Source organism: Gavialis gangeticus, unplaced genomic scaffold (assembly GCF_001723915.1).
Source record: "Gavialis gangeticus isolate Ggan-Ray unplaced genomic scaffold, GavGan_comp1, whole genome shotgun sequence".
Classification (NCBI taxonomy): Eukaryota; Metazoa; Chordata; order Crocodylia; family Gavialidae; genus Gavialis; species Gavialis gangeticus.
Genome location: NW_017728997.1, coordinates 52,600,655 through 52,626,037, shown reverse-complemented (window position 1 = coordinate 52,626,037; position 25,383 = coordinate 52,600,655). Strand labels below are relative to the sequence as shown.

General features: G+C 45.1%; 2 protein-coding genes across 4 annotated transcripts in view; one reads left to right on the top strand and one right to left on the bottom strand.

Annotated features, from left to right (window-relative positions):
• GLT8D1 (glycosyltransferase 8 domain containing 1) overlaps nt 1–17,515 on the bottom strand; it is a 23,711-nt gene extending 6,196 nt beyond the window's left edge. Inside the window, exons 1-6 of one of the 3 annotated variants that reach the window (XM_019505217.1) lie at nt 17,244–17,515; nt 13,867–13,926; nt 13,673–13,771; nt 9,684–9,900; nt 7,184–7,301; nt 5,548–5,632 (exon numbers count right to left, since the gene is read on the bottom strand). In XM_019505217.1, the coding sequence (XP_019360762.1) occupies nt 5,548–5,632; nt 7,184–7,301; nt 9,684–9,900; nt 13,673–13,771; nt 13,867–13,882 (535 nt within the window). In that variant the 5' untranslated portion in view covers nt 13,883–13,926; nt 17,244–17,515. Of the gene's footprint in view, nt 1–5,547; nt 5,633–7,183; nt 7,302–9,683; nt 9,901–13,672; nt 13,772–13,866; nt 13,927–14,027; nt 15,388–16,929; nt 17,133–17,243 lie in introns of those variants that run through there. The other 2 variants (XM_019505215.1, XM_019505214.1) reach the window with 2 other exon arrangements.
• An 86-nt stretch (nt 17,516–17,601) lies between these two features.
• On the top strand, nt 17,602–24,123 carry SPCS1 (signal peptidase complex subunit 1). The gene is made up of 4 exons (XM_019505218.1): nt 17,602–17,916; nt 19,578–19,637; nt 22,743–22,829; nt 23,934–24,123. Exons 1-4 carry the CDS (start codon nt 17,617–17,619, stop codon nt 24,051–24,053), a joined length of 567 nt encoding a protein of 188 aa, XP_019360763.1. The 5' UTR covers nt 17,602–17,616; the 3' UTR covers nt 24,054–24,123.
• Nucleotides 24,124–25,383: the final 1,260 nt, after the last annotated feature.

Here is a 25,383-nt window from a genome sequence, read left to right as displayed (position 1 = left end):
CCCCCCCCCCCCCCCCCCCGACTCCGCACTGCTCAGGATGGTGCAGGGTTTTTTTGCCACGTGGGCCGGCATTAAGCCACAGCATAGAAGTATAGAAGTGGATATGGGGCTTCTGGCCTGCCCACAAATTGTGCCCCCTCCCCAGACTCAGGAGGCACCAGTCACCCCTGTTTCCAAGCCTGGTTCAATCCAGTCCAAAAAGTCTCAGGGAAACAACAAAAAAAAATGTACATAAAGTCAATCGAACATTTTTTACAATATTATAAATATAGGATATAGGCTGGAAGGCAATTTGGACAACTCAACAAATTCCAGAAGACCTGCTTACCAGTCTGTGCACCACCCTCTGTCCCCTTCTCATGTCTTTTCAGTCAGTATAGGTACCTGTTTTCTATGTTGTGCTGTCATGGGTAGCCAGATAAACTCTTGTCCCAAAGTCTGTTTTTGTGGCTTGGGGTACAAGCAATAAGACGTCAAGCTGTAGACCAGTCTCATGCCTCGTTTATTGTCAGGCAGCCTGTAAATTCACCTGTAATCTGGGTAACTATGCCCCTGCACTGTGAACACTTAAAATATGTGTACTTTCAGAGTCTGTTCAGTAGACTACACACTGGCCACATACACATGCCTAATGTGGGCATGAAACTCAAAAGGTAGCTAGGCAAAAACCCATTACTAAAAGGTGTTAGATGAGGGAGAAGGGTCCTCTCATATCTTAACTCAAAGAACTGAGAGTCTAGGGAACTTACCCAGGAAGTGACAGACCTGTGTCATAGGCTGCCTTGCTTAAGGGGGGGTTTGAACCTGCATCTAACTCAGGGGTGGGCAATTACTTAGGGTGGAGGGCTGCTTAATGAAGCTTGGTAAGCTTGCAAGGGCCACATGGGTAGCCCCGCCCCTTGACAGCTGCCCTGCCTCCTGGCTGCCATAGTTCTACCCCTAACCGCTGATACTTGTCACCAGAAGTCCCTCCCCTTGCCTCCCAAAAATACTCCTTTTTAGAGGGTGGTTTGCCATCTTAGAACCAGAAAGAAACTAAATCATACACTACAAGTCAAACCATACTATAACATAATTTAATTTTATTACAAAAAATATTTTTGTTATGATTTGTATTTGCATACTGTATACAGAGATAATTGCAAAATAACTCAAAAATAAATTCTTAGTCTTGTATATTGTGCATGTGTGTTGGGTTGTGGGAGGGCTTGTGAGGGGGCATTAGGGTATGTTGGGGGTGTGTATATGTGGGGGGTTACAGGGGCAGAGTGTGGGTATGTGGCATTTTTGGGGTGTGAGGGAGGGTGAGGACACACCCTTGATGGTGCAGCAGCAGGTGGGGGTGCTTGGGGCACTTGTACCCAGCAGCACATGGTTCCAGCCAGCGCTGTAAACTGCGGTGAGGAGTGCAGCCCCCACCGGGCCATCTTTATCGCTAGTGCTTCCCACCATGAATATGCAGCCCCACACTTACGCAGCATGGGAAGCCCCATGCGCAGGTCCTGGGACTCCGCAAGGGAAGCAGGGGCTGGGTCTCCCCCCCACTTCTGGCGGAGTCCCAGGACCTGTGTGGCAGGGGGCAGCGCATGCACAGTGTGTAAGGCTTCCCTCCTGTGCCACGTGAGTGCAGGGACTGTGCATGTGCAGCATGGAGCACTAGCAATAGGGACAGTCCAGCAGGGACTGGGCTCCTCACTATGATGTGCAGTGCTGGCCAGGTGCCAGGCATGAACACCCTGAGCGACCCCGCCTGCTGCTGCAGCTACCGCCTGCTGGGGCTGTGCACTATGGAAGGAGTGAGGGGGGTCCCCACATCCTCACACCCACATGCTGCCCACCTGAGCTCTATGGTTCTGTCGCACCCCTGGATGTGGGCTCTGTGCTGCTACCAGCCCCAACCCCATGCTCCTGCTCAGCTGTGGCTCTACCCCCACGCCCACCACTTCCCTACTTGCTGCCTGGAGCAACCAGGTTGCTGGGAAAGCCAAGCAGGTCCCCTGTGGGGTAACTGCAGCAGCACTTGGAAGCTGCATGCTGGCTGGGCCGGGGCCCTTCTGTCCATAAAAGTGGGACTGAGGTGCGATAGGGTATGTTGGGGGTATGAGCAACTCACTTCCACTCTTGCTGGTGGAAGGGCTGGGCAGGATACAATTCATTGGTAGGTGCTATGGGCCCGATGAAAGTGCTTGGTGGCCCGGATCTAGCCTGTGGGCCATATTTTACCCACCCCTGATCCAAATTCTTTGCACAGGGACCCATCCATCCACCATACAATTGGGCAGGTCTAGTCTCTTGACCCAGGGTGCCTTTGGAAGTTACTCCTGCCCTACTCCAACTGGGCTGCATGTGGAGCCAGACTTGGTTAGACAGCGCAGCCATAGTGGTGGTGGCAGCAGGTAGGTTGCTTTATGTCATGCTTGCTCCTGGGCAGGCAAGGAATACCCAGGGGAACCAGACAGGAGGAGAAATCTGCCTGCTGCTGCCACTGTCCCCTTTCCTCTAGAGTCTTCCCCCACACCCTGGGGCAGCTGGGGACAGCAGCAGCAGTGGACAGGGAATAGAGGGAGGGGAGGGGACATGCTGCTGAGCACAGAGGAGAAGGGAGGGGGAAAATTCTTACCTTACTCAGGAATTTATTTTTAAATCCCTGGCTACTGCTCATGCAGCAGTGTTGACTGAAAAGGGGTGCATCTGCACCAGTGCACCCCTTCTGGATCTGCCTCTGTCTGTGGGTGAGGCAGACTTAGAAGCTAGTGTCCTTTTTCCTGAACAAGCACCCTAACCACCCTGCTTTTGGGTATAAACCATGGACAAGCCCTCTTTCTGTTGTTTTGTTTTTTGACAAGCATGTAGTCTTTGTATGCATGCTTACATTTCCATAATGCAAAGTTAATAGAATTGCAAACTGTGCATAAGTGTAAAACACCATGTGTGTGGCACGATAGCTGCCATTTAGATGCACAATGGTAACATAATTCTGCCCCACTACAAATTTAAAGAGAATGACAATCAAATACATGGTACCAGTAAGACCACAAGTTATTTTTTCAAGTACTTAATATAGTTTAACTGCAAAAATTAAAAGAGTATCAACACTATATGAACAACTTATTGACCTGCTGATCACAAACAGGGAAGAATTGGTGGGGAATGTATTAGTGGGTGGCAACTTAGGCAGCAGTAACCACGAGATGATTGAGACCCATGGGCAGGATCCCTTCGGAAGCCAGACTGAGGGGAAAAGAAGTGCAGGAGAGTTGCCTGTACTTTAAGGAGCTTTACTGAGGAGTGCAGGAACAAATCATTCTGACACGCAGGAAAACTAGCAAGTATGCCAGAAAACCAGCTTAGCTTAGAAGGGAACTATTCAGTAAACTAAATCACAAAAAGGCAGCTTATAAGAAGTGGAAACTTGAAGAAATAACTAGGGAAGAATATAAAAGCATTGCTTGGGCATATAGGGATGAAGTCAGGAAGGCCAAGACACAACTGGAATTGCAGCTAGCAAGGAATGTGAAGGGTAACAAGAAGGGTTTCTGCAAGTATGTCAGCAGCAAGAGGAGGATCAGGGAAAAAGCGAGTTCCTTACTGAATGGGGGAAGCTACCTTGTGACACAGGTTGCAGAAAAGGCTGAAGTGCTCAATGCCTTTTTTGCCTCCATCTTCACAGGCAAGGGCAGCTCTCAGACTGCTGCACTGGGCAGCACAGCTAGAGAGGAGGTAAGCAGCCCTCAGCGTGAAAGAACAGGTTATGGAAGAAAAGCTGGATGTGTACAAATCCATGGGGCTGGATGGGATGCACCCAAAGGTGCTGAAGGAGTTGGCTGATGTAATTGCAGAGCCATTGGCTATCATCTTTGAAAACTCAGGGGAATCAAGAGAGGTCCCAGATGACTGGAAAAGGGCAAACATCATGCCCATATTTAAGAAAGGGAAAAAGCAGGATCCAGAGAACTACACACCAGTTAGCCTCACCTCAGTCTCTGGAAAAATCATGGAGCAGATCCTCAAGGAATCCATTTATAAGCACTTGGAGTAGAAAAAGGCATTTAGGAAAATTTAGCATGGATTCACCAAGGACAATTCATACCTGATCAACGTGATTGCCTTCTCTGACGAGGCTCTGTGGATATGGGAGACTGGTGGATGTGGTTTGTGTATCTTGATTTTAGCAAGGATTTTGATATGATCTCCCACAACATTCTCACAGGCAAGCTAAGGAAGTATGGGCTGGATGAGTGGACTGTAGGGTGGACAGAAAACTGGCTGGAGCATTGGGCTCAGCTAGTAAACAGTGGCTCAATGTCTAGTTGGCAGCTGGTATCAAATGGAGTCCCCTGGGTGTTGGTCCCGAGTCTGGTTTTGTTCAATGTCTTCATCAACAACTTGGAAAATGGCATAGAGTGCACCCTCAGCAAGTTTGCAGATGACACCAAGCTGGGGGATAGGACTAAGATTCAGTGTGACCTAGACAAATTGGAGGATTGGGCCAAAAGGAATAACCTCATGAGGTTCAACAAGCACAAATGCAAAGTCCTGCACTTGGGATAGAACAATCCCATGCACCAGTACAAGCTGGGGGCTGACTGGCTGGGCAGCAGCTCTGCAGAAAAGGACCTGGGGATTACAGTGGACAATAAGCTGAAAATGAGTCAACAGTGTGCCCTGGTTGCCAAGAAGGCTAATGGCATACTGGGCTGCATTGGTTGGTGTGTTGCCAGTAGGCCAAGGGAAGTGATTATTCCCCTCAACTGAGCACGGGTGAGGCCACATCTGGAGTACTGTGTTCAGTTTTGGGCTCCCCACTACAAAAAGGATGTGGACAAATTGGAGAGAGTCAAGCAGAGAGTGACAAAATGGTGAGGGGCTGGGGACATGATTTATGAAGAAAGACTGGGGGAACTGGGTTTATTTAGTCTAGAGAAGAGGAGACAGGAGACTAAGAGGAAACTTAATAGCTGTCTTCATCTACCTGAAGTGGGGGTTCAGAAGCAGATGGAACTAGGCTCCTTTTAATGGTGGCAGATGACAGAACACGGAGCAACAGTCTCAAGTTGCAGCAACGGAAGTTTAGGTTAGATATTTAGGCAGAATTTTCTCACTAGGAGGGTAGTAAAACACTGGAACAGGTTACCCGGAGAGGTGGTGGAAGCTCCATCCTTGAGGGTTTTCAAAACCCAACTAGACAAAGCTTTGGCTGGGATGATCTAGTTGGGGCAGGTCCTGCTTTAAGCAGGGGGTTGAACTAGATGACCTCCTGAGGTCCCTTCCAGCCTTAATTTTCTATGATTCTAACTTCATCAGACCTAGACAGAAAAAAGTATTGCAAGTCACTAATTTTCATGCTTCAGCAAGACAGAAGCAGCTCATCATCATATAGGGACAAAAAGAGGTTTCTTTCTAGTATGCAGACTTTTACTTGATGGGTTTTTACAGACAGTTTTTTTATGTGAAGCAGAAGCATTTGGCTGGTGTCTGAGACCTTGCACATTCTAGTAGAATAATTACTATTTACCTAGTAAGCTTAAGAATGAAAAGGTCCAGTACCTTGCACTATTACATCATCATCCACATATATGGCCTTCTCTGAATAAGGAAGCAAATTAGGCAAGTAAAATCTTGCAAAGGTTAACTGTGAAAAAAAGCAAAAAAAGAGAAATGAGAATAAAATGGGAGAACAACAGAAGACTAGGAAACTGAGAGACTTATTTTGGGCACCATTTTTTGGTGAATGATAATCTGTGCAATGAAAATAACCATCAAGACATTCTGTTTATAAAAATAAAAATAGGGGCTTACCAGCTGAATTTTCAAAAACACCTAAACAACTTATGTTTAAGGAGTACAAGTCCCACTGAAAGTAGCTTTGGCTCTTTTGAAAATACCAACCTAATTTTGCACAGCAATTTGAAACCATGAATTAATTTATGTGGTCCTGGTCATATAATGCAATACAATATTGTTGACTCAGCCTGCACAAACTTGTATAGAAGTAACTGGAACTGTACAGATGGGGAATCAATGGACCACATTTCAGATTGGAGGCCAATCACTGGGGTGCACCAATAAGAGATTTTTTGGGCCAATACCGATCTGATTTCTGACACGCAGCCTGCCAGCTTGAATAGCAGTGTCTGGCTGGTAAGTGTTGTGGTGGAAGGGGTGGGCTCTGTCCCACGCCCTGCTCTACGCTGGCTTGGCGGTGCCTGCCCCAGGCCCTACCCCACTCCCTCCATCACCTTGGAGGCTTCAATCTGCACCCCCCACCCCCACAACAAACTTAACAGTTGGACACAGCTCTCCAGGCTGTGTTCCTGGCCCCATGCATGCTGCAGCTGTGCACACACGGGGCATTTATCGCCCACATTACTGACCGCATCAGGCAAAAAAGCCTATTTCTGATATAGTCAATTTTCTTTATATCAGTGCAGATCCAATATTGGATCAATGCATCAGTGCACCTCTGCCAATCATTATGTATTTAGAAATTTTGTTTCCACTAAGAAATATTATACTGGTTCATTACAGTTCTTGGGATTATGACTGAAGGGCTCAGTCACTTCTACTACTCACATCTAGCCATTATTACTAATGTAATCAAGATTATCCTGAAATATCCCATTGCATATTCCTAACCAATGAAATGCAGAGGCATCTTGGTACTCACAATCCCAGAGCAGGGCGTTTTTTTGCATTAGATGAAAGAAGTGAATGATTTCTAATTCAAATGAAAGTGCAAGTGGAATTTAAAGAACCAAGGGTAGTTGCCCAAACTATAGGACTAGGACTCCAGAATTAATACTTCTACTTTTCTTCAGAAATCTGTGATATTTAATAACGGTAAGTTGTTAAGAAGACTTCTTCATTATTTATGAAACATAAGCTTTACAGCTGCAAAGTATTTCCTACTGGTATAGTGGTTTAAAATAGAATCAGAAAATGTACCCCCTACTTAACTACCTCAATTCCTATCTAGTCTAGGTTCAATCCTATGAATTTGGCTGTACCTTGATCATTATAACTTAAAAGTTATATAAACCTAGTTTTGGATATAAAACAAACATCTATATCTTTACATTTATATTTAAATCTACTTCCTGCAAAAAACTGTTCTGGCCAGATATCTCCAGTCTATCCACCCACGTGAGTGATAACAAATACTAATATCAACAATCAGACTCACTGGTTTTATGGAGTCTGTCTGTTCTGAATCCACCCGCATCTTTCCTTCCAAAACACGAGGATCAAAATCTATAATTTGGTATTTCACATTTTTCAGAACAGTGTTACTCAGCCATGACCTGCACAGGACAGAAGAGAGAAGGAGGAGTCACAGATTTGGTTAGACAAGATAAAAAATAAGGCAAGAATAAAACAGAAAAGAGAGCCAAGGAATGCTAACACGAATGAGTCTTGGACTACTAGCTCTTTGTTGACAGTTTCCTTGTCTAGAGAATGTACATGTATTTTGTGCCCTATTGTAGCAGGACCAAAGCTCCCTGTGACACCCCTGGTAGCTAAGTGCCTCCTGCCCCACTCTAGCTCCTTGGAGTACTCTCCCATTCTACCTTTCCTGCCACACCTTGATACATCTAATAATACTTAGGGAGGCTGACCCAGGGCTCCAAAGTGAGCCTTAGTCCCTTGGCTATCTATTGCCACACATAGCCAGCTGGCACCTGTGTTATTTCCCTGACTAACTTGTGACCCACTGGCTCTATCCAGGCCTTGGAGCACAAGCCGCCTTAGCAGCAATAACTGTGGCCTCCATGCTCTCCTGTAGCAATGCCCATGCCTTGCAGATGTTACTCCATCATCCAAGTACCAGCCTTTACAGGCATCAGCCCTCTTGGCTTTGGCCCAGTGGTTGTTCTAGCTGTGGATTCCTAAGCCACTTGCCCTAGCCTCCTTGGCTCCGGCCCACCCTGCCTCTCGCTCTCAGGGCACAGGCTCTGGCCCCCACAGCTCCAGCCTGCCCCATCTCACTCATGCTCTCCCTTGGCCTTCACAGGGCTGGCTACCCCAAGTGACCCCAGGCACCCTACTATGTGGCTACCAATCCTCCCATACAGCCACAACCTGGTCCTTTGGTATCAAACTTAAATGGAACACAGACACAAGGGACCTGCTTCCAAATTAAATGTCTCCCTTGCTCTGGAGTAGCACCCCCCCTTAAAATTGTACTTCTCTTCAAGCTATCACCTCCCAGCTCTCACGGGTGGCTTGGGTGTCTGCACCCCTCTCTCCCAGGAGATATGTTCCCTGCAGCATGCAGTACCAGACTGCCTGCCTTACTTCAGGCACTGGGCTTACATGCCCTAATGCACTGTCCCTTCCAGTCAGGTGACTCTTTCGAACACACGGGTTTCCTCTTTTTCCTAATGGCCAGCCTGCCCTTTCCTGCTGCAGCTTAATCCAGCTGCACGCACCCTTTACTCTCAGGTTGCTTGGAAATCTGCCCCAAGCAATAAATTTACTGTAGTTCAGCTAACTTCTGCTCGGCTGCCTGCCTACAGAACAAAGCTACCCTGCTGTACTTTCGCCTTAAAATAACAGTAGCCTCTGGCTTCCTGTTACACCTACGGTAGGTATCAGTAGGGTGTAACAACAAAGCCACGCAGAGCTTGCTACAGGATTGTGGCCTAAGATGCTGCCTACCCTAATGTTCTGAGGTAATGTTCTCACATTGTTATAGTATTTAGCACAGTCCTGAGTCCTAACTGGCTCAGAAATGACATGACTAGTCAGTATTAACTAAACAGCTACAACAGCATGCACACCCTTAACAAAACTGTGCCAGACATGCCACTGCAAGAAAAAACTACAGTACTTTATCTGTCTATAACAGCCACAGCAAATTGTGTGCTGGGCATTATTTATTATTCCAAGGAAAATATATCCAATGTATACAGTAAAAAAACCCAAAGAAACAAAACAAAATAAACAAAAAAAACCCTTTGATAACATTTTCTCTGAAGACTTGCAAGTGATAAGTCGAAGTGCCAAAGATGGTTCTGGTTTAATATCAGAAATTCACACTTTTATTACCAAAGGCAATACTGATGAGCGGGGAAAAGAGGGTCAAATGCCAATCTAAAAGTCAGGAAAATTCACTGGTACCCTTCATCATAGAACTTGTCTTCTATTAAAAAGTGTTACTGCTTCAAAGAAAATAGACTTTAAGAATGTACAACAGGTAAGCAAGCATTTGCTTCTCTGCAACATTTATGGAACCAAGCCTCTTTTAAAAAAAATAAAAATAAAAGTATTTTGTGATCTCTTACTCAATATTCCCCCATTTGTACCAGCATTGTTGTATTCAGCTGAAAGCTAACCTGACTAGCAGCCCCACATCCTGTCAAATAAGAGCTGAACCCTGAATTAATTCACTACTGGGAACAAAAAATATTCCTTGACAAGAGCCCAAATCACTAGAATCACTCTGGTTTCTGGGTTTACTGAATTGATTCTGAGTATGTGTATATTTGTAGCAACTACTTTTTAAAATAACTTTTTAAAGAAGTCAGGAAACTGAGAACACAGAAGTCAAGCAAAGTAGAGCTAATTCATGCAAAGCACAATCTACACATAGAATGGTAGCAGGAAAAGTGACTGATGATAGCATATAAAATAAAGCAAAATGTTAAAATTGCAGAGGCATGATTCGGAAGAGTACAACTTACCTCAAGTGATCCACAGTATTGTTTTGAGTGATGATGTGGAACACCACATTTGATTTTGTGTTATGATAAATACTATTTATGGCTGCAATGATGCCTCCAAGCCTGTCCTCTGATGCTGTAATGACCACAGGAATTTCCTTCTCATTCCTTTTTTCTATCAGCTTTTGGGGAGCCTCAGGTATAAAATCAATGGGCTGGAGTCCCAATGCATCTGAATCTACAAACAAAGTAATTATGCACATTTGTATGCAAGAAAAATTATATGTATGAAGCATTATTATGTGGAATAATCTTATATTTCAATTATTTCTGTTATTTTAGTACTTGCAGTCCCCAAGCAGGACTCAAAGCTTCACTGGGCAAGGTTCTATACAAACTTGTAAATAGGAAAGGTAATGGCTCAATGACTGAAGTCAGGGTTGTCTTGGTTCTTGCTCAGAGCTGTTGAGATGAAACAGCTTTTCCATTTGGTAGTATGGATGCAAATATCGTTTTAAAAAACATTAATTTAACTTCCTCTAGTTATATCAGTTAAGTAATTAACTGATAACACAGCAGCTTAGACAGTTGCTGCTGGGAGCTGCTCCGTCTCCTGGAACCCTTTGACTGAGGGGAGAAGATGGAGGAGGGGGGAAGAGGCAAGCCTAGCCAGAAAACACAGCCTATGTGAAGCCCTACGTTGGGAGGGAGGGAGGGAACACCAGGGGAGAGAAGCTAATTGCTTAACTGATGAGTCATCAGGCTTCTTCTTCTTTTCCTCTTAGGCTATGGGTACTAGTCAACCTTGCCCCTCCCATCTCTTCTGTCTACCCTGCTGCCTTCTGATTCCTGCTGGGGCACTTCAAGGCTTCTCTTCTACTCTTCCCTGCCAGACTCTGCCCACCCTATGGTAAAGGATAACCAGTAAGCTAACCAGTTTCACTACTAACTTTATTTATCACTACACCTACTATTAATTGGTTAAACGATTAATTGTTTAACTGACTTTTCATCCCTATTCAGTAGTTTAGCTCCATTTCAACTGGAAGCTTGCTGGCAGTCAGATGTAGCAACACGGTAAGGAATATTGAGAAGTGTTGAAGCGATGATGCAGCTTTGCTTACTCTTGTCTTAACCTCAACGGGATCTGTGATAGAACTGTTATTGAGAACCACCGCTTGCATACGGAGCAGGGAAAGAATAGTGACCAATTTCCACGGGCATCCGTACCTCTGCAGTGCTTCTTGACGGACAGAGCTGAAGGCTTGTGTGTGGTCAAAAAAGGCCACACAGAGAGGTTTATGTTGTTCCCAACATTTTTCCTGCAACTGGCAAGCTGTGAAGATCATATCAGTTGTGCCTCTTGATACCCTAAACCCACACTGAGACTCCAAGAGCAGCTCTTCAGCAAGTGGGAGGAGATGGTTCAGAAGGGTTTTCTCAGTGATCGTTCCTGTGATAGACAGACAACACGGTGGTCCCTCTTCAAGGTAATTTCCACAGTTGGAAATGTTTCCTTTCTTCAAGACAGTCATGATCATAGCGTCCATGTCAGGGATTTCCTCATCATTCCAGATCCTTAAGATGAGGGCATGGGGCTGTGATATGAGCTGCTCAACCTCCTGCTTGAACATTTTAGAGGGATTCCATCAGCCTAAGGTGCCCTGTTACTCTGCTTGATGGCTTTCCTCACCTCATCAAGGGTTGGAGGGATTCAGAAATTGTCTCTGACTGGATGTTGCAATATGGAGTTGAGAACACTTGTAAACAACAGGTCTTGACTGAACAGGTCTTCCAAATGCTCCTTCCAACAGGCATTAATGGCTCCCTTTCCTTTGATCAGGTCTCCTCCATCCCTGAGTGGAGCATAGATGGCTTTGGTTGTACTGAATAAATCTAGCATATTGTGGATGTCAGTGAAATGCTACATCTCCTTTGCTTTGTCTTTCCACCATCTATTCTTCATAACACAGGTCCTCCTTTGGACCTCTGTCTTGCCTTGTTGGAAATTCAGTTTCTTTTGCTTGGAGGAGTTGTTGTTCTGCCAAGCACAAAAGGTCTTTCACATGCAGTCGATCAACTCTTGGGTCTCCCAGTCACTCTCATCACACCAGTCTTGATGTTTCCTAGTAGAGGATCCAACTGCCTCTTTGCAGATGCTAATGGACTTAAAGGCACCCCAAATGCTACTGACTTTCTTCCATTGTTGTTGACTAGAATTCACCAGTTTTCCATTGAGGCACTGCTGAAAGAAGGCTCACTTGATTGGGTCCTTGAGTCACTTGACATTGATCTTCTGTTGACATTGCTTTTGCTGCAGCCATTATTTAGGAGACTGTTTGAATGACATAACCAAACAGATAAGTTAGCAGTTGGTCCAGCAATCCTCAGTTCCTAACATAAGTTGGGTGATGCGGACATCTTTGCGATCCCAGACACAAACAATGACGTAGTCAATCAAGTGCCAATGCTTGTATTGTGGGTGCTGCCATTATGTCTTGTGCCCGTTTTTCTGGCAGGACAGGATGTTGGTGATGGTGAGTCCATGTTCTGTGTATTTGGGCAAGAGGAGGAAGTGGCTGGAGTTGACCTTTCCTGCTCCTTCCTTGCCAATGGTTCTGTTCCAGAGGTTCAAGTCCCTTTCAACTCTGGCACTAAAATCAACAAGAAGAATGACTCTGTCTCCTTCCAGAACATCAGAAAGGACTTGGTCAAGATTGCAATGTAATTCTTCCTTGACTTCATTAGTGGCGTCAAGAGTCTAGGCATATGTGCTGATGACAGTGGCATATAGGCTCCCTGCCCATTTAAGACAGAAAGTCATGAGGCACTCATTAATTCTGATAGGTAATTAGTTGAGTTGGTTTATGAGTTCATTCTTGATGGTAAAACCAACTCTGTAAAGCCAACATTCTCCTTTCCAGAGGAGGGTATAGCTGCTTCCTTGTTCTTTGACCTGCCCATCTCCTGCTTGCTGGGTTTTGCTCAGTGCAGTAACATTGATGTTGTGTTGCCTGAGTTCTTGAGCCAAGATTGTGGTGTGGCACTTTGGGCATTCACTATTAGGATTGTCCATGAGGGTCCTGATGTTCCAGGTCCTGAAAATGATTGTCTTTGTTGATTTTGACCGCAGTAAAGGTGATCCCACTGGACACGGTTATCCAGTCAGGAAAAAAAAAAATGTTTAGGGCACCTTTTCTAGCCCCTCCCCACCCATGTGAAGTGAGCAGAGTGGATTTTGAAGAGGGCTGCTCAGTCAGTTATAGTTGTTGAATCACACTCCTGATTACCTCATCCAAGTGCTAACTCATGACTAGGAGCTTCCAGACATCACAATCCTACTCCCATTGTCATTAGCTGGTCACCAAAGGACTTGAAGAATGTGTTGAAAAAGCCGTTTCCACAGAAGATGCCTGTGTGTGATTTCTTCTATCGTGGGGAAGCTGCTGTACACCAAGCTTCCACATTCTTGACTCAGGTACTGCAGCATAAGTCTTTCATGAGTCCAAAAACTTTCAAAATGACCTAAACTGAACCAATAAGCATGTAGCCTACACTGGGCATATACAAAAATGCTATATACACTGACTAGGGATATCATAAATCCTCCCACACTGGGAGTCTTCATATCAACTGAATCTCTTTCAAACTATTAGCTTTAATATAGAAATCATTGCTTTTAATTTTATTACCCCTCTTCTGCAGATGATCCTAACAGTGTCTTCTAGCCATAAAAATCTATGAATATCTGACTTGATAGACTCTGCAATATTTTTTAATCATAAAAAGTTGTATTTTTTCACTAAATGTAGCTGCAGCAAAAGCTACTGAATTCCTGCTCTGTTTTTGGACTCGTGACCCTCATTATCCTCAATCTGCAACACACAGTCATGAGAACCAAGCTCCTCTTGGTTCTGGAGAAATAAATGAAAATCTAAAGAGCAGAGAATTAAAACAGAAAGGCAAGCTAAAACCTCATGTGTTCATTGTAACACTAAAAACTACTATACCTGACAGTTCCCGTTTCAAGAAGTCACTGAGACCTAGAAAATTGTGATGCAGAACTAATAAAAATATAACAACAGCCAATGCAAGGATGAAAATGTTCACTGAAGAGAGAGAAAGAGAGAGAGTTTGTTAGAAGCATATAACAGCTCATGAAAATCAAAAAGCACAGAATGCTTTTGAAAAAAAAAACCCGTACCTTTTCTGAATGTCATTTTCCCTTTGTATCTTTGTGGCTAAGTATAACCACGTTAAAAACCTATAAATGGGAAAATATATCAGTTACATCATGGTATCAACTCATAGATACAGAAGACCTACAAATGTAAAATTATTTTATCGAACACAAAGAATATTTACAGTATTTTCCTTCCTTGAGAAAAACTCTGAATCCTGTTTTAATGCTCCAGCAAAACTTGCACCCAAGTAAACATCTAGTTAGGGCTCAACTTCTAATGGGTACTTCCTAAATAAAAGGGAGAGAAGCAGAATTTAGGGTGAGGGGCATGAGTAAACAATGGTAAGTTATTTCATACACAAGACTTATTCATCCATAAATCTCAGTGTGGTTTAAGTGGGACAGTATTATCATCTACATTTTACTGACAGAGAAACTACAGGAGACAAGCAAAATGAATTGTATAAAGTTAAATTAGTCTACAGGAAGGCTGGAACTATACCAGCCTTTTAGTCTCTTGCTCCATTAGCTTGACTATGCTTCAAGATAAGAATCAACTTTACTGGGAAGGAGGAGATGGAAGAACTGGGCACTTTTTGGCAGAGCTAATCCCTATTTTGCTGTGAACTGGGGAAAAAAAAGTTTTCCAGAAAAGACCTGACTACTTCAGCCTATACAAACCAGGCTGAAACCAAAGCTATCAAACTAGCTGTGTACATATAGGTTCACTCAATTTACCCATACTGAAACAGATAGGAGACAGAAGCTATCAAACACAATCTGTAAGGGCTCTCAAAAACTCTTGATAGGTTCTTTTTGATGCTGAGCCAACCTACTTAATTATCTGGGCAAGAAAGCATCCAGGTAGCAGAGCAAATATCTGTATCTATTCCATGCTTAACTGGCTGTGCAGGCTTTATGTGAGTCCAGTACATTGTCTGCAAATATAAGAGACAATCAAAATGTACGTATACACAAAATAACAGTCAGCAGACCACATAGGACAACCAAAGTCCAGATCAGAAAAGATACTGCCTTCAGTTTAAGTGAAAAAAGAAGTAAACCCAAAGCCAGTGTGTTATTTCTTTATTATTCTTTTGGCAGAAACGACTCCTGTAATCCATGAATGGAATGTGAAAGTCAAAGTATGGGCCTCACACATACCTAGTCACCCCTGACAATAACTGATCATAGATGCAAAACAAGATAACGTGCACATCCTGACTCAACTTCCACATGCTACCTAGTAAACACAGTTTTGTAACAAATTCAGGAGAAGCTGAAAAAGTGTTATACCAAATCAGTAACTAGTCTTTACATGAAGGTAACAACAAATCACAGTCAGAAAATGCTTATGCTGGGCCTGGCTGGACAGTATAAAAACAGGGGTGTGTAAAATAGGGCCTGCAGGCTGGATTTGGCCCACCAACTGATTGGACCCAGCCCATGGGTGGGCACCTCCCAATTGGTTGTATGTTGCCCATGGTGCTCTGTATGGGATTGAGCCCTCGATGCTCCTGCCCAGGGCAGCCTGTGCAGTGCTCCCACTTGCTCCAGCCATGGCCCAAGCTAGTGCGAACCACTTCCCAGTGGGGCTGCTCCTGGTGCAGTTGCAGCTGCTCAGGTACTGCTCAGCTCCTCATGCCTCCAACAGCTCCTCCTCTTGCCCCTGCTGCATGGCTCCAGGCAGCAGGCAGGGTGGGGAAGTCTTGAGGATGCACACCAGGCAGCAGATGCCCAGCCAGGTAGGGGGAAAGTTGCAGCTGTGCAGCTCCTGCCCCAGCATGTGGGGCTCCAGCTCCAGGCCAGCTTCCACTCACTCTGCCCACAGTGTGATGAGCAGCTGCCTTCAGGCAGCTGAGTGAGTAGAAGGTACCCAGGAGCTGGATTCCCACTTGCTGAGGCAGGAGCCACCCAGCTGCAGCTTCCCCTGCCTTGCTCAGCATATGGTCCCTGGCACGTCCCCATGGCCACTGCTGCTACTGCTTCCACGCGCTACCTGCTGCCCTGAGCAGCACATCAGGAGCAGGAGGAAGAGGAGCCTCTGGAGACAGGAGGGGATGGCAGGAGGAGAGGGGCGGGAAGCTGTGCATGCAGGCAGGCGCTGTACTGGGCCTGTGGAAGCACAGCCTTGGCTCCGTGTGAAGCACCATGGGGGCAGCCTTGGGCTGGGTGGGGGAGATGGGGCAGACCATACCTGCATGGCTCAGGCAAGCCTTGCTGTGTAAGCCTCCTTGCCCCCCACCTCCACAACTGGCTCTCAGGACCTAGAATACAGGCAGGCCACCCACACATGCACCCTCTCCCCTCCCCCAATATAGAAGAGTAAGACTTTATTTTGAGCCATTATGCTCTAAATAGTGTACTTCTACATACACTACTCAAAAAAACAAATCAGGACAAAAATATTTTTTGAAATAAATCATGCACTAAAAATTGAACTTCAACTATAACATATTTTAATTTTGTTTTTATCTACATTTTTTCAAATTCTATCTTCTGAAAGATGTTGTGTAGCCCTCAACAGCTCCCAAAACTCGTTAAGTGTCCCTTCAATCAAAATAATTGCCCACCCTTGGTGTCACTGAACAGATGTATAATGATATTACATACTCTTAAGAGATTTTTTTTCATGTTGGGTAACAGAACATATTGTTTTTCCTGGAAATAAATACTTTTCCTGAAAATGCTGTATTTTTAGTGTAATGCAGGCCCCAACCCAGTGATACAGGGATACCCAGTCTTATTCACTTGAGGGGAACTGTGCACAAGTATTAAGTTGCGCGCACATATTTCAAGACCATCCTGCCACACGCAGATGCTAAGGAAGGTTTCGTGACAGCAACAGTTTCCCCAGCACCCACTGATACACCTGCTGCCTGTAGCAGGCTCTAATGCCTGCTAAATGCACTCTGGCCAGTGAATTAGACCCCACATTTACCGCACTTCGAGCTGTAACACGAACATCAGGAGCATATATCAGCCCTCAGACCTCTGGACCCAGCATCTCCTCCAGCCTCACCACAAACTCATCCCCCGACGACAGGCTCCGCCCCGCCCGGAGCCCGTGCCCGCACGGCTTACCTGCTGCTGCCCAAGAAGCGCGGCTGCGGAGCCTCAAGGGGCCTTGCGCGGCTACAGAAGGCAGCCCCAGGGCCCGGGCCCACCTCTGCCGGCGCCTTCAACTGGAGGCGACCCACCCCCCGCTCAGCAGCGGCGCCAGTCGGCGGCACCTGCCTGAGACTCGCGCCGGGCTCAGCGGGCGGCGGAGCTGGGGCACATCCTCTCCACCCACCGCCGACACAACCAAGACTCTGACGCGTGGAACAAGGGCAGCGGTGCTCACTCCCGCCCCGCCGCAGGCAGCAGCACTGGGCTGCCGTGCGGCCCTACCCTACCCGGCGCCAAACGCCAACTCAGCAGCGCCCGGCGCAGCGGCTGCACAACGCCGCCTTGCCGCAGGCGTCGCCTGTACTGCCTGACTGGGAAGCAACAGAACAAACCACGACGCGCATCAAGACCATATGCGGAGTCCGCTCAGCGCAGAGCAGGTGGCAGACCTACGCGTAACCCCGTGCAGAGCGGAGGCCCCGGCCGAGCCGTTAGTCAGGCAGCGCGTTAGGCATGCCCTGGATAGCATGGACCCCGCGCAGAGCCTCGGACGCCCTGTGGACGTTGCTGTGGAAACGAAGTAGCAAGAACCGGAGAGGGTTGCTTGGAGCAGCAGTGCTCGCGTTGTAGCTTCGGCCTCCCGACGGAGGCTGACGGGAAATGGGGCGGGGCCGGACCTCGCTGTTTCCGGCCAGCTCAGCGCCCGCCCTCCGGAGCAGGATTCGCGGCGCCGCGGCTGTGGTGACGCGTAGCGGGCGGTTTTCGGCGTCCGCTGCTCCCGACGCCTTGCGACCCTCCAGCTCTCAGGCCGGGGCTTCCAACTCCGCAGCCTCCTTCCCCCCGCAGGCCGGATCTGAGGCCGCGTCGTCCCCGCGGGACGGGCCCAGCTGCAGCTCTGTGGACGAGGCGTGTGTCGCTGCCGCCATGCTGGACCTGCTACGCTCCGTCCCCACGCAGATGGTAAGGGCGGTTCTGGCCGCGGGCTTCGCCCGAGCCACTTCCTGGGACGGGCAGGATTGCGGCTTGCCTGGCTCGTGAGCAGAGCAGCCTCCCCTCGCTCGTCCCGCCGGGCGCGGCTGGTGTACTTACCCCGGCGCGTCCCGAGCCGGCGGAGACGCGCGTTGCTGATTGCGCGCCCTGCCGAGACAGGTGCTCCAACATTTGTAGCCTCGGCCCCTGGAGCAAGTGTCTTTGCTGGCAGCAACAAAGCGCCGCCTTCCCTTGCTCCCTCCCGCGGGCTTGAACCTGGGGAGAGCTCCAAGAGCTGGGGAGCGAGGCAAAGCACTCAGTAGTTACACTTGCGAAAGGGAGGGGTCTGTGGCAGTGTAAACATGTCACTGCCTGCGGGCTGCTTACGGATTTGATGAGTGCAGCTGGGAGGCAGGAGTGAAAAGCAGGCCTCACTTGAAATCTGGACAGGCTTTTCAGTAATGGCATTGCTTGGGAATGGGGTGGAGTTATACAGGGGCCTGTGGTGTTTGGTGCCTACAGATATCTTTGCTCCTATAGTCAAGTGGTCTAAATCAGGGCTGTCCAATTGGTAGATGTGCCTGCAGACTGTGAGTGGTTAATTTGCAGCCCCCAGGCTTCTGCCAAGCACCCCTTCCTTCCCCTCCCCCCATCATTCTGACTGCAGCAGCATCCAGCCTCCAGGAGCCTCCTCCCTCCTTAGGTTCCTGCTGAGTGCATGTGCCTGAGGGTGTAGAGCACGTACGTTACAGCACAACCCACTTGCTGAGGGAGCCTGTAGTCCAGCATACCCAAATGCTGTACAGTGAGGGAGCCTATGGCGGAGAGATGGGATGGGGCCCCCACTGCACGGTAGGGGGTGGCCACACAACATGTGGTTCCACTGGTGCATCCTGGACAGTGTGCAGCCCCCAGGCCCTTAGAAGTTAGGCAGCCCTGGTCTAAATTATTTAAGTCAGGTATACCGATCTTCAGAATTTATTGGAGACTCAAACTGCTTTGACCTCTTTCTTTAGGGTGCTCCCCTTCCCACCACACAATTAGAACAATATTTTGAAACACAAATAATTTTACATAATATTTTGTACCTTAAGTGGGTATTCTAGAAACTATTTTTTTATTGTAAATAGTCAAATAATGTTTTTCATCTGCAGATGGGTGGGGGGAGTCCTGTGGAGGACACATTTCACTTTTAACATACAAAGCTACTTCTTGTAAAAATCTAACACTATTTTGCTGTATATACAAAATGACAATCTAGTATAACAACAAAAAATGTAATGTTCTATCACTTTAAAAAAACAAAAGATTTCTTCCTGATGCTTACAGATCTGTGACTTTGGGATTTTATTCTCATATTATTAATACTGAAGATGGTCTACATTGTGGTTACATGGGGGGACTAATATGTTCTTGGGGTTGCAGGAGACACTAGGCAGTAAATTAAGGGGTATTTTCTTGTTTTCATATGAAGCTGTAAAGAGTCAAATATTTCTTAAAACTACCTTTCAATCTGATTTTATATTCTACACTTCACGTTCTGTGGCCAGGGCAGCTCTATCTTTCTGATTCTTGCATTCTTTCTGAATAGCACTGAATAGTGGATATATGTGCATAAGTAATTCTAACTGTTAATGCATTTTTCCCCATAGGACTACAAGGGTCAAAAATTAGCAGAACAGATTTTTCAAGGAATCATTCTCGTCTCTGCAGTAAGTATAGTGGAACCATGGCAGGTGACACACGAGTTTGTAAGACACCTTCTAAAAATAAATCAGATTTGGATCTGACTCGTTTCTTCAAGCAGGTGTTTTGAAGCTTGAAACAAAGCAGACAAGACGTCTTAAGTCTTTAAATGTTCTTAAGTCTTTAAATGAGACTTAAGAAAACCAATGGTTTGGAAAAAAAGATAGGGTTTGTTCAGAATAGATTTAGACTTCATTAAAATTGTGTGGAAGACTGGTTCTGAATCTGGAGTTCCAATTTAATTCAAAGTCTAATTCCTTTACCCTGAAGAGAGTTCAGTTTAGCTTAGCAAAATGGAAGAGAAGAGGGGGATATGTTCACTCTACAGATACTTGGGTAGACAGCAGAGGGAGAAAAACTAAGCTTGAGTACAGTGTTGGTGCAAGAACAAAAGGTGGTAAAATAATATAATTTAGACTAGTAATAAGGTTTCTAACCATTAAGAGGAAGGAGTGAGACTGGAATATTTATTAATGGGTTTCTTGATCTACCATTGCTAACTGAAGCGTGCTCAGACTACTGAAATGATTTTGTTACATAGTTGCCTTTGAAAGTGAAGGACTGGACTTTGACTAACAGATGGGTCTTTTCAGTCTACACACTTTACCAATCTTCATTCTCAAATAGCAGTGTTAATTATTGACATTTTAGTAACATGTCTAATTGCTATGAGTTAGTTTTGGTTATATCTCCTGAAGCTTACAAGAACCACTTTGTTGGCTAAAAAGACACCCAGAATAAAATAGTATACATGATGTAAGTAAAGCCTTGAAATATTTGGTGATGTGTTCCACTGATTTTACCAGGCTTTTACAGTCTAAGCTCTGAAGTGAATATATCATATTTTCTTGCATAGAACTTCTTATCTGGGGTATAACTGTAAACTGCATCAGACTGCTGGAGGGCCTGGTGGCAAAGTGGTGGGGCTGCCTGTGATGGGGATAGCTCCTGTAAAATACCACAAGGTTGCAACCTCCAGAGCAAGGTGAGTATAGGGTGCCTGGCCTGCACTGCCTTGTGGGTATGCCTTGGTTGGAGAGAGGCTAAGGAATATCACCTTGACAGTAATGCACCCTTGCTGAGGCATTAGGCAGGCAGCAGCAGCAGCTCTTATGTGTTGCTCTCTGGCAGAAGCTACAACCATTGTGGCACTGAATGTCTGGACTTGGTTTGGCTTTTGGACTCTGTCTCATTGATCCAAAGGGGGGGGGTAGGCCTTGTACACCTAGGCAAAAATATGGTGGAATGGAAGCTGTCCGTGTCGAAGGTTTTGGTGTAATAGTTACAAGACTCCATACAAACAGATTAATCAGGCATCCAAACTAGACCTCTTATCTATATAGTGGGATCCAGAGTTGCTCTGTAAATATCCAGAGTTGCCCCGTTGCCTGCTCACATAGAACCTACACCTTTTTCACAGCCTCTGCCGCCTCCCCTCCCCAAACAAGTGGCTGAAAATCTGGGTGCGTACTGTATGTGATGTAATAGCAGTTAGCTGCCAGCCATGGCAGAGAGCAGTGAGCAGGGCAGTAGCTCTAGGAATCCCCTGGGGAACCCACAACCACAGGGTAGTTGTGGGATTTGTCCGTGGCTGGCCATGGCTGGCTCACATACAGCAGCCCTGGTCAGAGAGCAGACAGCCTGTCCTCGGCTGGGCTGTCACCTGGCCTGTGGTAGCTCCAGTCAGAACAGGTGGTCTGTCCCTGGCAGAGCTGTTTCTGGCTCAGCAACTCTGATGAGAAAGCAGGCAGCCTGTCTGTATCTGGCTACGCTGCTGCTGGTTCACAGAAACCCCAATCAGAGCAAGCAGCCTGTTCTGCAGGAGCAGCTGGCAGACAGTGAAATTGCTCTAAGACAGCTTGATTAGTGGAACATCAAGAACATTAAAAATGAAAGACTTGTTAACACCTCCTCTGAAGAACATTGAGAACAATTGACTCCCTCAGGTGCCTGAAGAGTAATGCCACAGCTGCTGTACTGTGGAGCAGGAATCAAAGTAGGATGCTTTCCTCCCAGTCAGAAAAGCAGCTTCCCCACTTGAGGGGCTGATATTTGGGGGGGGAGGGGGAAGATGCATGTTGTATGCAAGAAAATATGGTATACAGATACATTATAGAAAACGTCATTGGTTAAACGGTGATCTTAAAATGAAGACTGCATGTGCTGACTTTCATTTGCCTCTTTTCCTTTTAAAAAAATAAAGAATTCCAACATGGGTAGAAAGACTAAGTGTGTGTTTTGTGCAATTTGAGTTCTTTTAATAGAAAACGTCATTGATAAATGTAAAATGTGTTTAAAATTTCTTACATTTGTAGGCAAATCTTTTAAAATGCCCAGCATTGAAAATATATAAACAGTGGAACTATTAAATCCTCTGAAGTAGGAAATTAGTTTTCTGACCTCCGTAAATTAAGATTTCAAGATCTGGTTAACATTGTCCACTCTCGCCCTTTCAAAAAATACAGGAACTCAGTAGCCTAGCTAAATAGAACATAGTAGACAGCCTGGATTCCTGGCCAGCATTAGTTTGCAGACCCAAACCTGTGCCAACTAATTCTCTTTAGAAAAACAGTACTACTTCACATCATTTCCCCAATATTTCATTTATGATAACTACAGACTCCTTTTAAGACAGTTTTAAGTACCTTTTTTCCATACTGGCTAAAACTAATTCACCAAAAAGCAGTTTCCTTTCCTTTACAAGAGACTAAATAAATAGCAAAATTGTCCTCATTTGACACAGTGTCCATGCAAACTCTATTTTACTGTTTACAAGTTTATTTCCCATGTTGTATATGTTGCCCATTTTCCTATTGCATTCATGAAACGATAATTTTACTTTTTATAAATACACTTGGCAACAGATAGTGGGTATTTATGGTTTTAGAACAGAATGGGAAATATTTAGAATGAGCTTTATATAGAAGTGTTTGCAAGTGTCCTGACTTGCTAACATTCAGTACTTTTTAAAAAATCTTGTGTTTTCATTTTTTGTGCCTGTGATCACTTCCAGTATTAATCTTTTTGTTCAGGAAATGACTTTTGAAGTTTTAATTATTTTTTTCCTATAGGTAATTGGCTTTATCTATGGTTACATCACTGAACAATTTGGTTGGACTGTTTATATAGTTATGGTTGGATTTGCTTTATCTTGTCTGGTAAGGATGTATTTCTACTTTGAATACCATTGTCAGAAAATGCAATAATGAAATAATAAAAACTGTTCCTCAGTTGAAATGGTGCTTTTAGATACGGAATTTTAAGTAGCGACTAGAGGAGCAGAAAGTACGTAGATACAATACAAATGTCACAATATACTTGAAAACTAACCCACAGAAGTAATGCTTTATTCTTTTTGGTTTGCAGCTCCTCTTTCCTTAGCCTTGTTTCTTATTTTTTAAGAGAAGTCTAAGTGTCTCTTGAAAAGATTATACTAGTTTGTTTGTTGCCATTAAACTCCTATGAATTAAACCTTCAGTCTCGATCTAGCCTGCAGCAATGTGATAGAGTGGATGGGGTAAAGGGAAAGGAGAGAATCAGTAGCATACTCTGGAGGTATTTCCTGCCCTGTGCTGTGCATTCCTCTACTGCATGCCACTAACCCCCTCCCCAGTGCCCCAGTCCTCTTCATTCTGTGCGTTTCACCCTCTTTACTCCAGTGTCCGCTTACACTTGTCACCAAACTCACTGCTCTCCATTGTCTTTGGCCACAAGAATTGGCAGCAGTAGTGGGTGTATGAGGCACAGAACAGGGAGGGCTGGAATGGCATGGCGCTTGCTTGTGAAAAACGTTAATATTTGGCCAGATTTCAATGGGGATTTTGGCCATTTTTGTTTTGGCAGACCCTTGTTTTACATGTCAGTAAAAACCGAGGCATGACCTTCTATGCTTAGGCATAGAAATCTCTGCCTAAGCTGCATATTCACAGAGCACATTTTTCTCAAATGGACTTTGAAACCCAGGGATACCCCACCATCCTTTACCATCTCCCCTGTGCAAGATGAAGTTTCTTTTCTACCTGGGAGAGCTTTTACAATCTTTGAATTCTCCTTTGCCTGACAAAGGGTGTTTAGACCTGAAAGCTTGCAAAGAGACTTTTTTTGCTACTATATAGTTGGTCTAATAAAACATTGCCTCTACCCCAAGTGTTTTGTCTACCTTAACCTGTAGAATTTCTCTATTATAAGAGAACTATAAATTGTGTATAGCATTTAGCTGGCTTTCTGGTTTGTTTACAATTTAAGTTGTCTTTTCATTTAAGTTAACGCTTCCTCCATGGCCTATGTATCGTCGCAATCCTCTAAAATGGCTACCTGTCCAGGAATTGGGACCAGAAGATAAGAAGCCAGCAGACAGAAAACCAAAAAGGCATCCTAAATAATATGAACCTTGATGATGTAACAATGCAGTAGTTTCCTTCATTAAACATGTCTAAGAAATTCTTGTTTTGATACCCTTTCTTGCTTGGTGCTTTTTAACCTGTTTTGAGTAGGAGGTTGGACTAGATAACCTTCTGAGATCCCTTCCAACCCTAATTTTCTTTGACTTCTACCTCAAGGAACACTAAGTTTCATGTTAAGAGAAACACACACATCACTTCTGATTATGTTTTTAATAATCTCCCTGGAGAATGAAATGGGGAAGGAGGTAAGTGGGGTTTCAATTTGAAGTACATTTCAGGTTTCTCTTAAACCAGGGGTGGGCAATTATTTTGGCTGGAGGACCACTTAAGTTTTGGCAAGCTGTCAAGGGCTGCACATGCACAATCTTCCAGAATATATCATTAGGAAAACTTGGATTAAAAAACCAAATCATTAACTAAAAATCATACATCTTCTATAACATTTTAACTTTATTTCAAAAAATAACTTTTGTCCCGATTTAGCATAATAGCTCAACGTAGCCTCACTGTAGGTGCGCATGGGGCTGCTGGCGTACTAGGTTACTGATCATTAATCTCTACTTGTTGCAATCTTTTGCATCCTCTGATTGAATGTTCAGATCTTGCATATCTTTTCTGATATAGTCTTTTCACTGCAGTCTTGGCTGTCCTGTTGCCTTGCTGTCGGTTGGGGTCATATTCTCACACAGTAGTCTCCTGGTCCTGCCTCATATTTTTAGCTAGCTTGAGGTTTTGCTATATCCCACTGTTGTCATTTCTCACCTTATCTTTCAGATTGACTTTCAGAATCTGTTTCAACATGCCCATCTCTACTCTTAACAGTACAATAGAAACTGGAACATTTAGATCCAGATAGTTCACAACCCACTTAATTCACAGTGAGGTACCAAATTAAGAATTGGATGCTCAGCTGCCTGCTGCAGCTTTCTATCAAGTGCTTCTCCATTTAGATGGTGCTAATTAGCAGTTCTACCCAGCTGTTTGCTTTGGCTCTGTATACCTCCAGATAGTTTGCAAATCCTTCCCTTTACAAGGGTGTGTAGATGTGCATGTGTTTCTCAGTGCCTGCTCCCCCTCCACACCAAAAAGTACCTGAATTCTACTGCATCTCTTCCTTTCTTCTTGCAGCTCAGAATCCTGCCACATCTCATCACTGATTTTGTATCTATCGTGTACAAGCTGACTTTCAGTCTCATTGCATCTTTTTATTACCAACACTCAAACACTTCTCCATTTTTTTCCAGTTGCAACAGAAAAAATGGTCAGGCTGAGACCAGTGGTTATGGTCTGTAGGTCAGTAGTTTTCTTC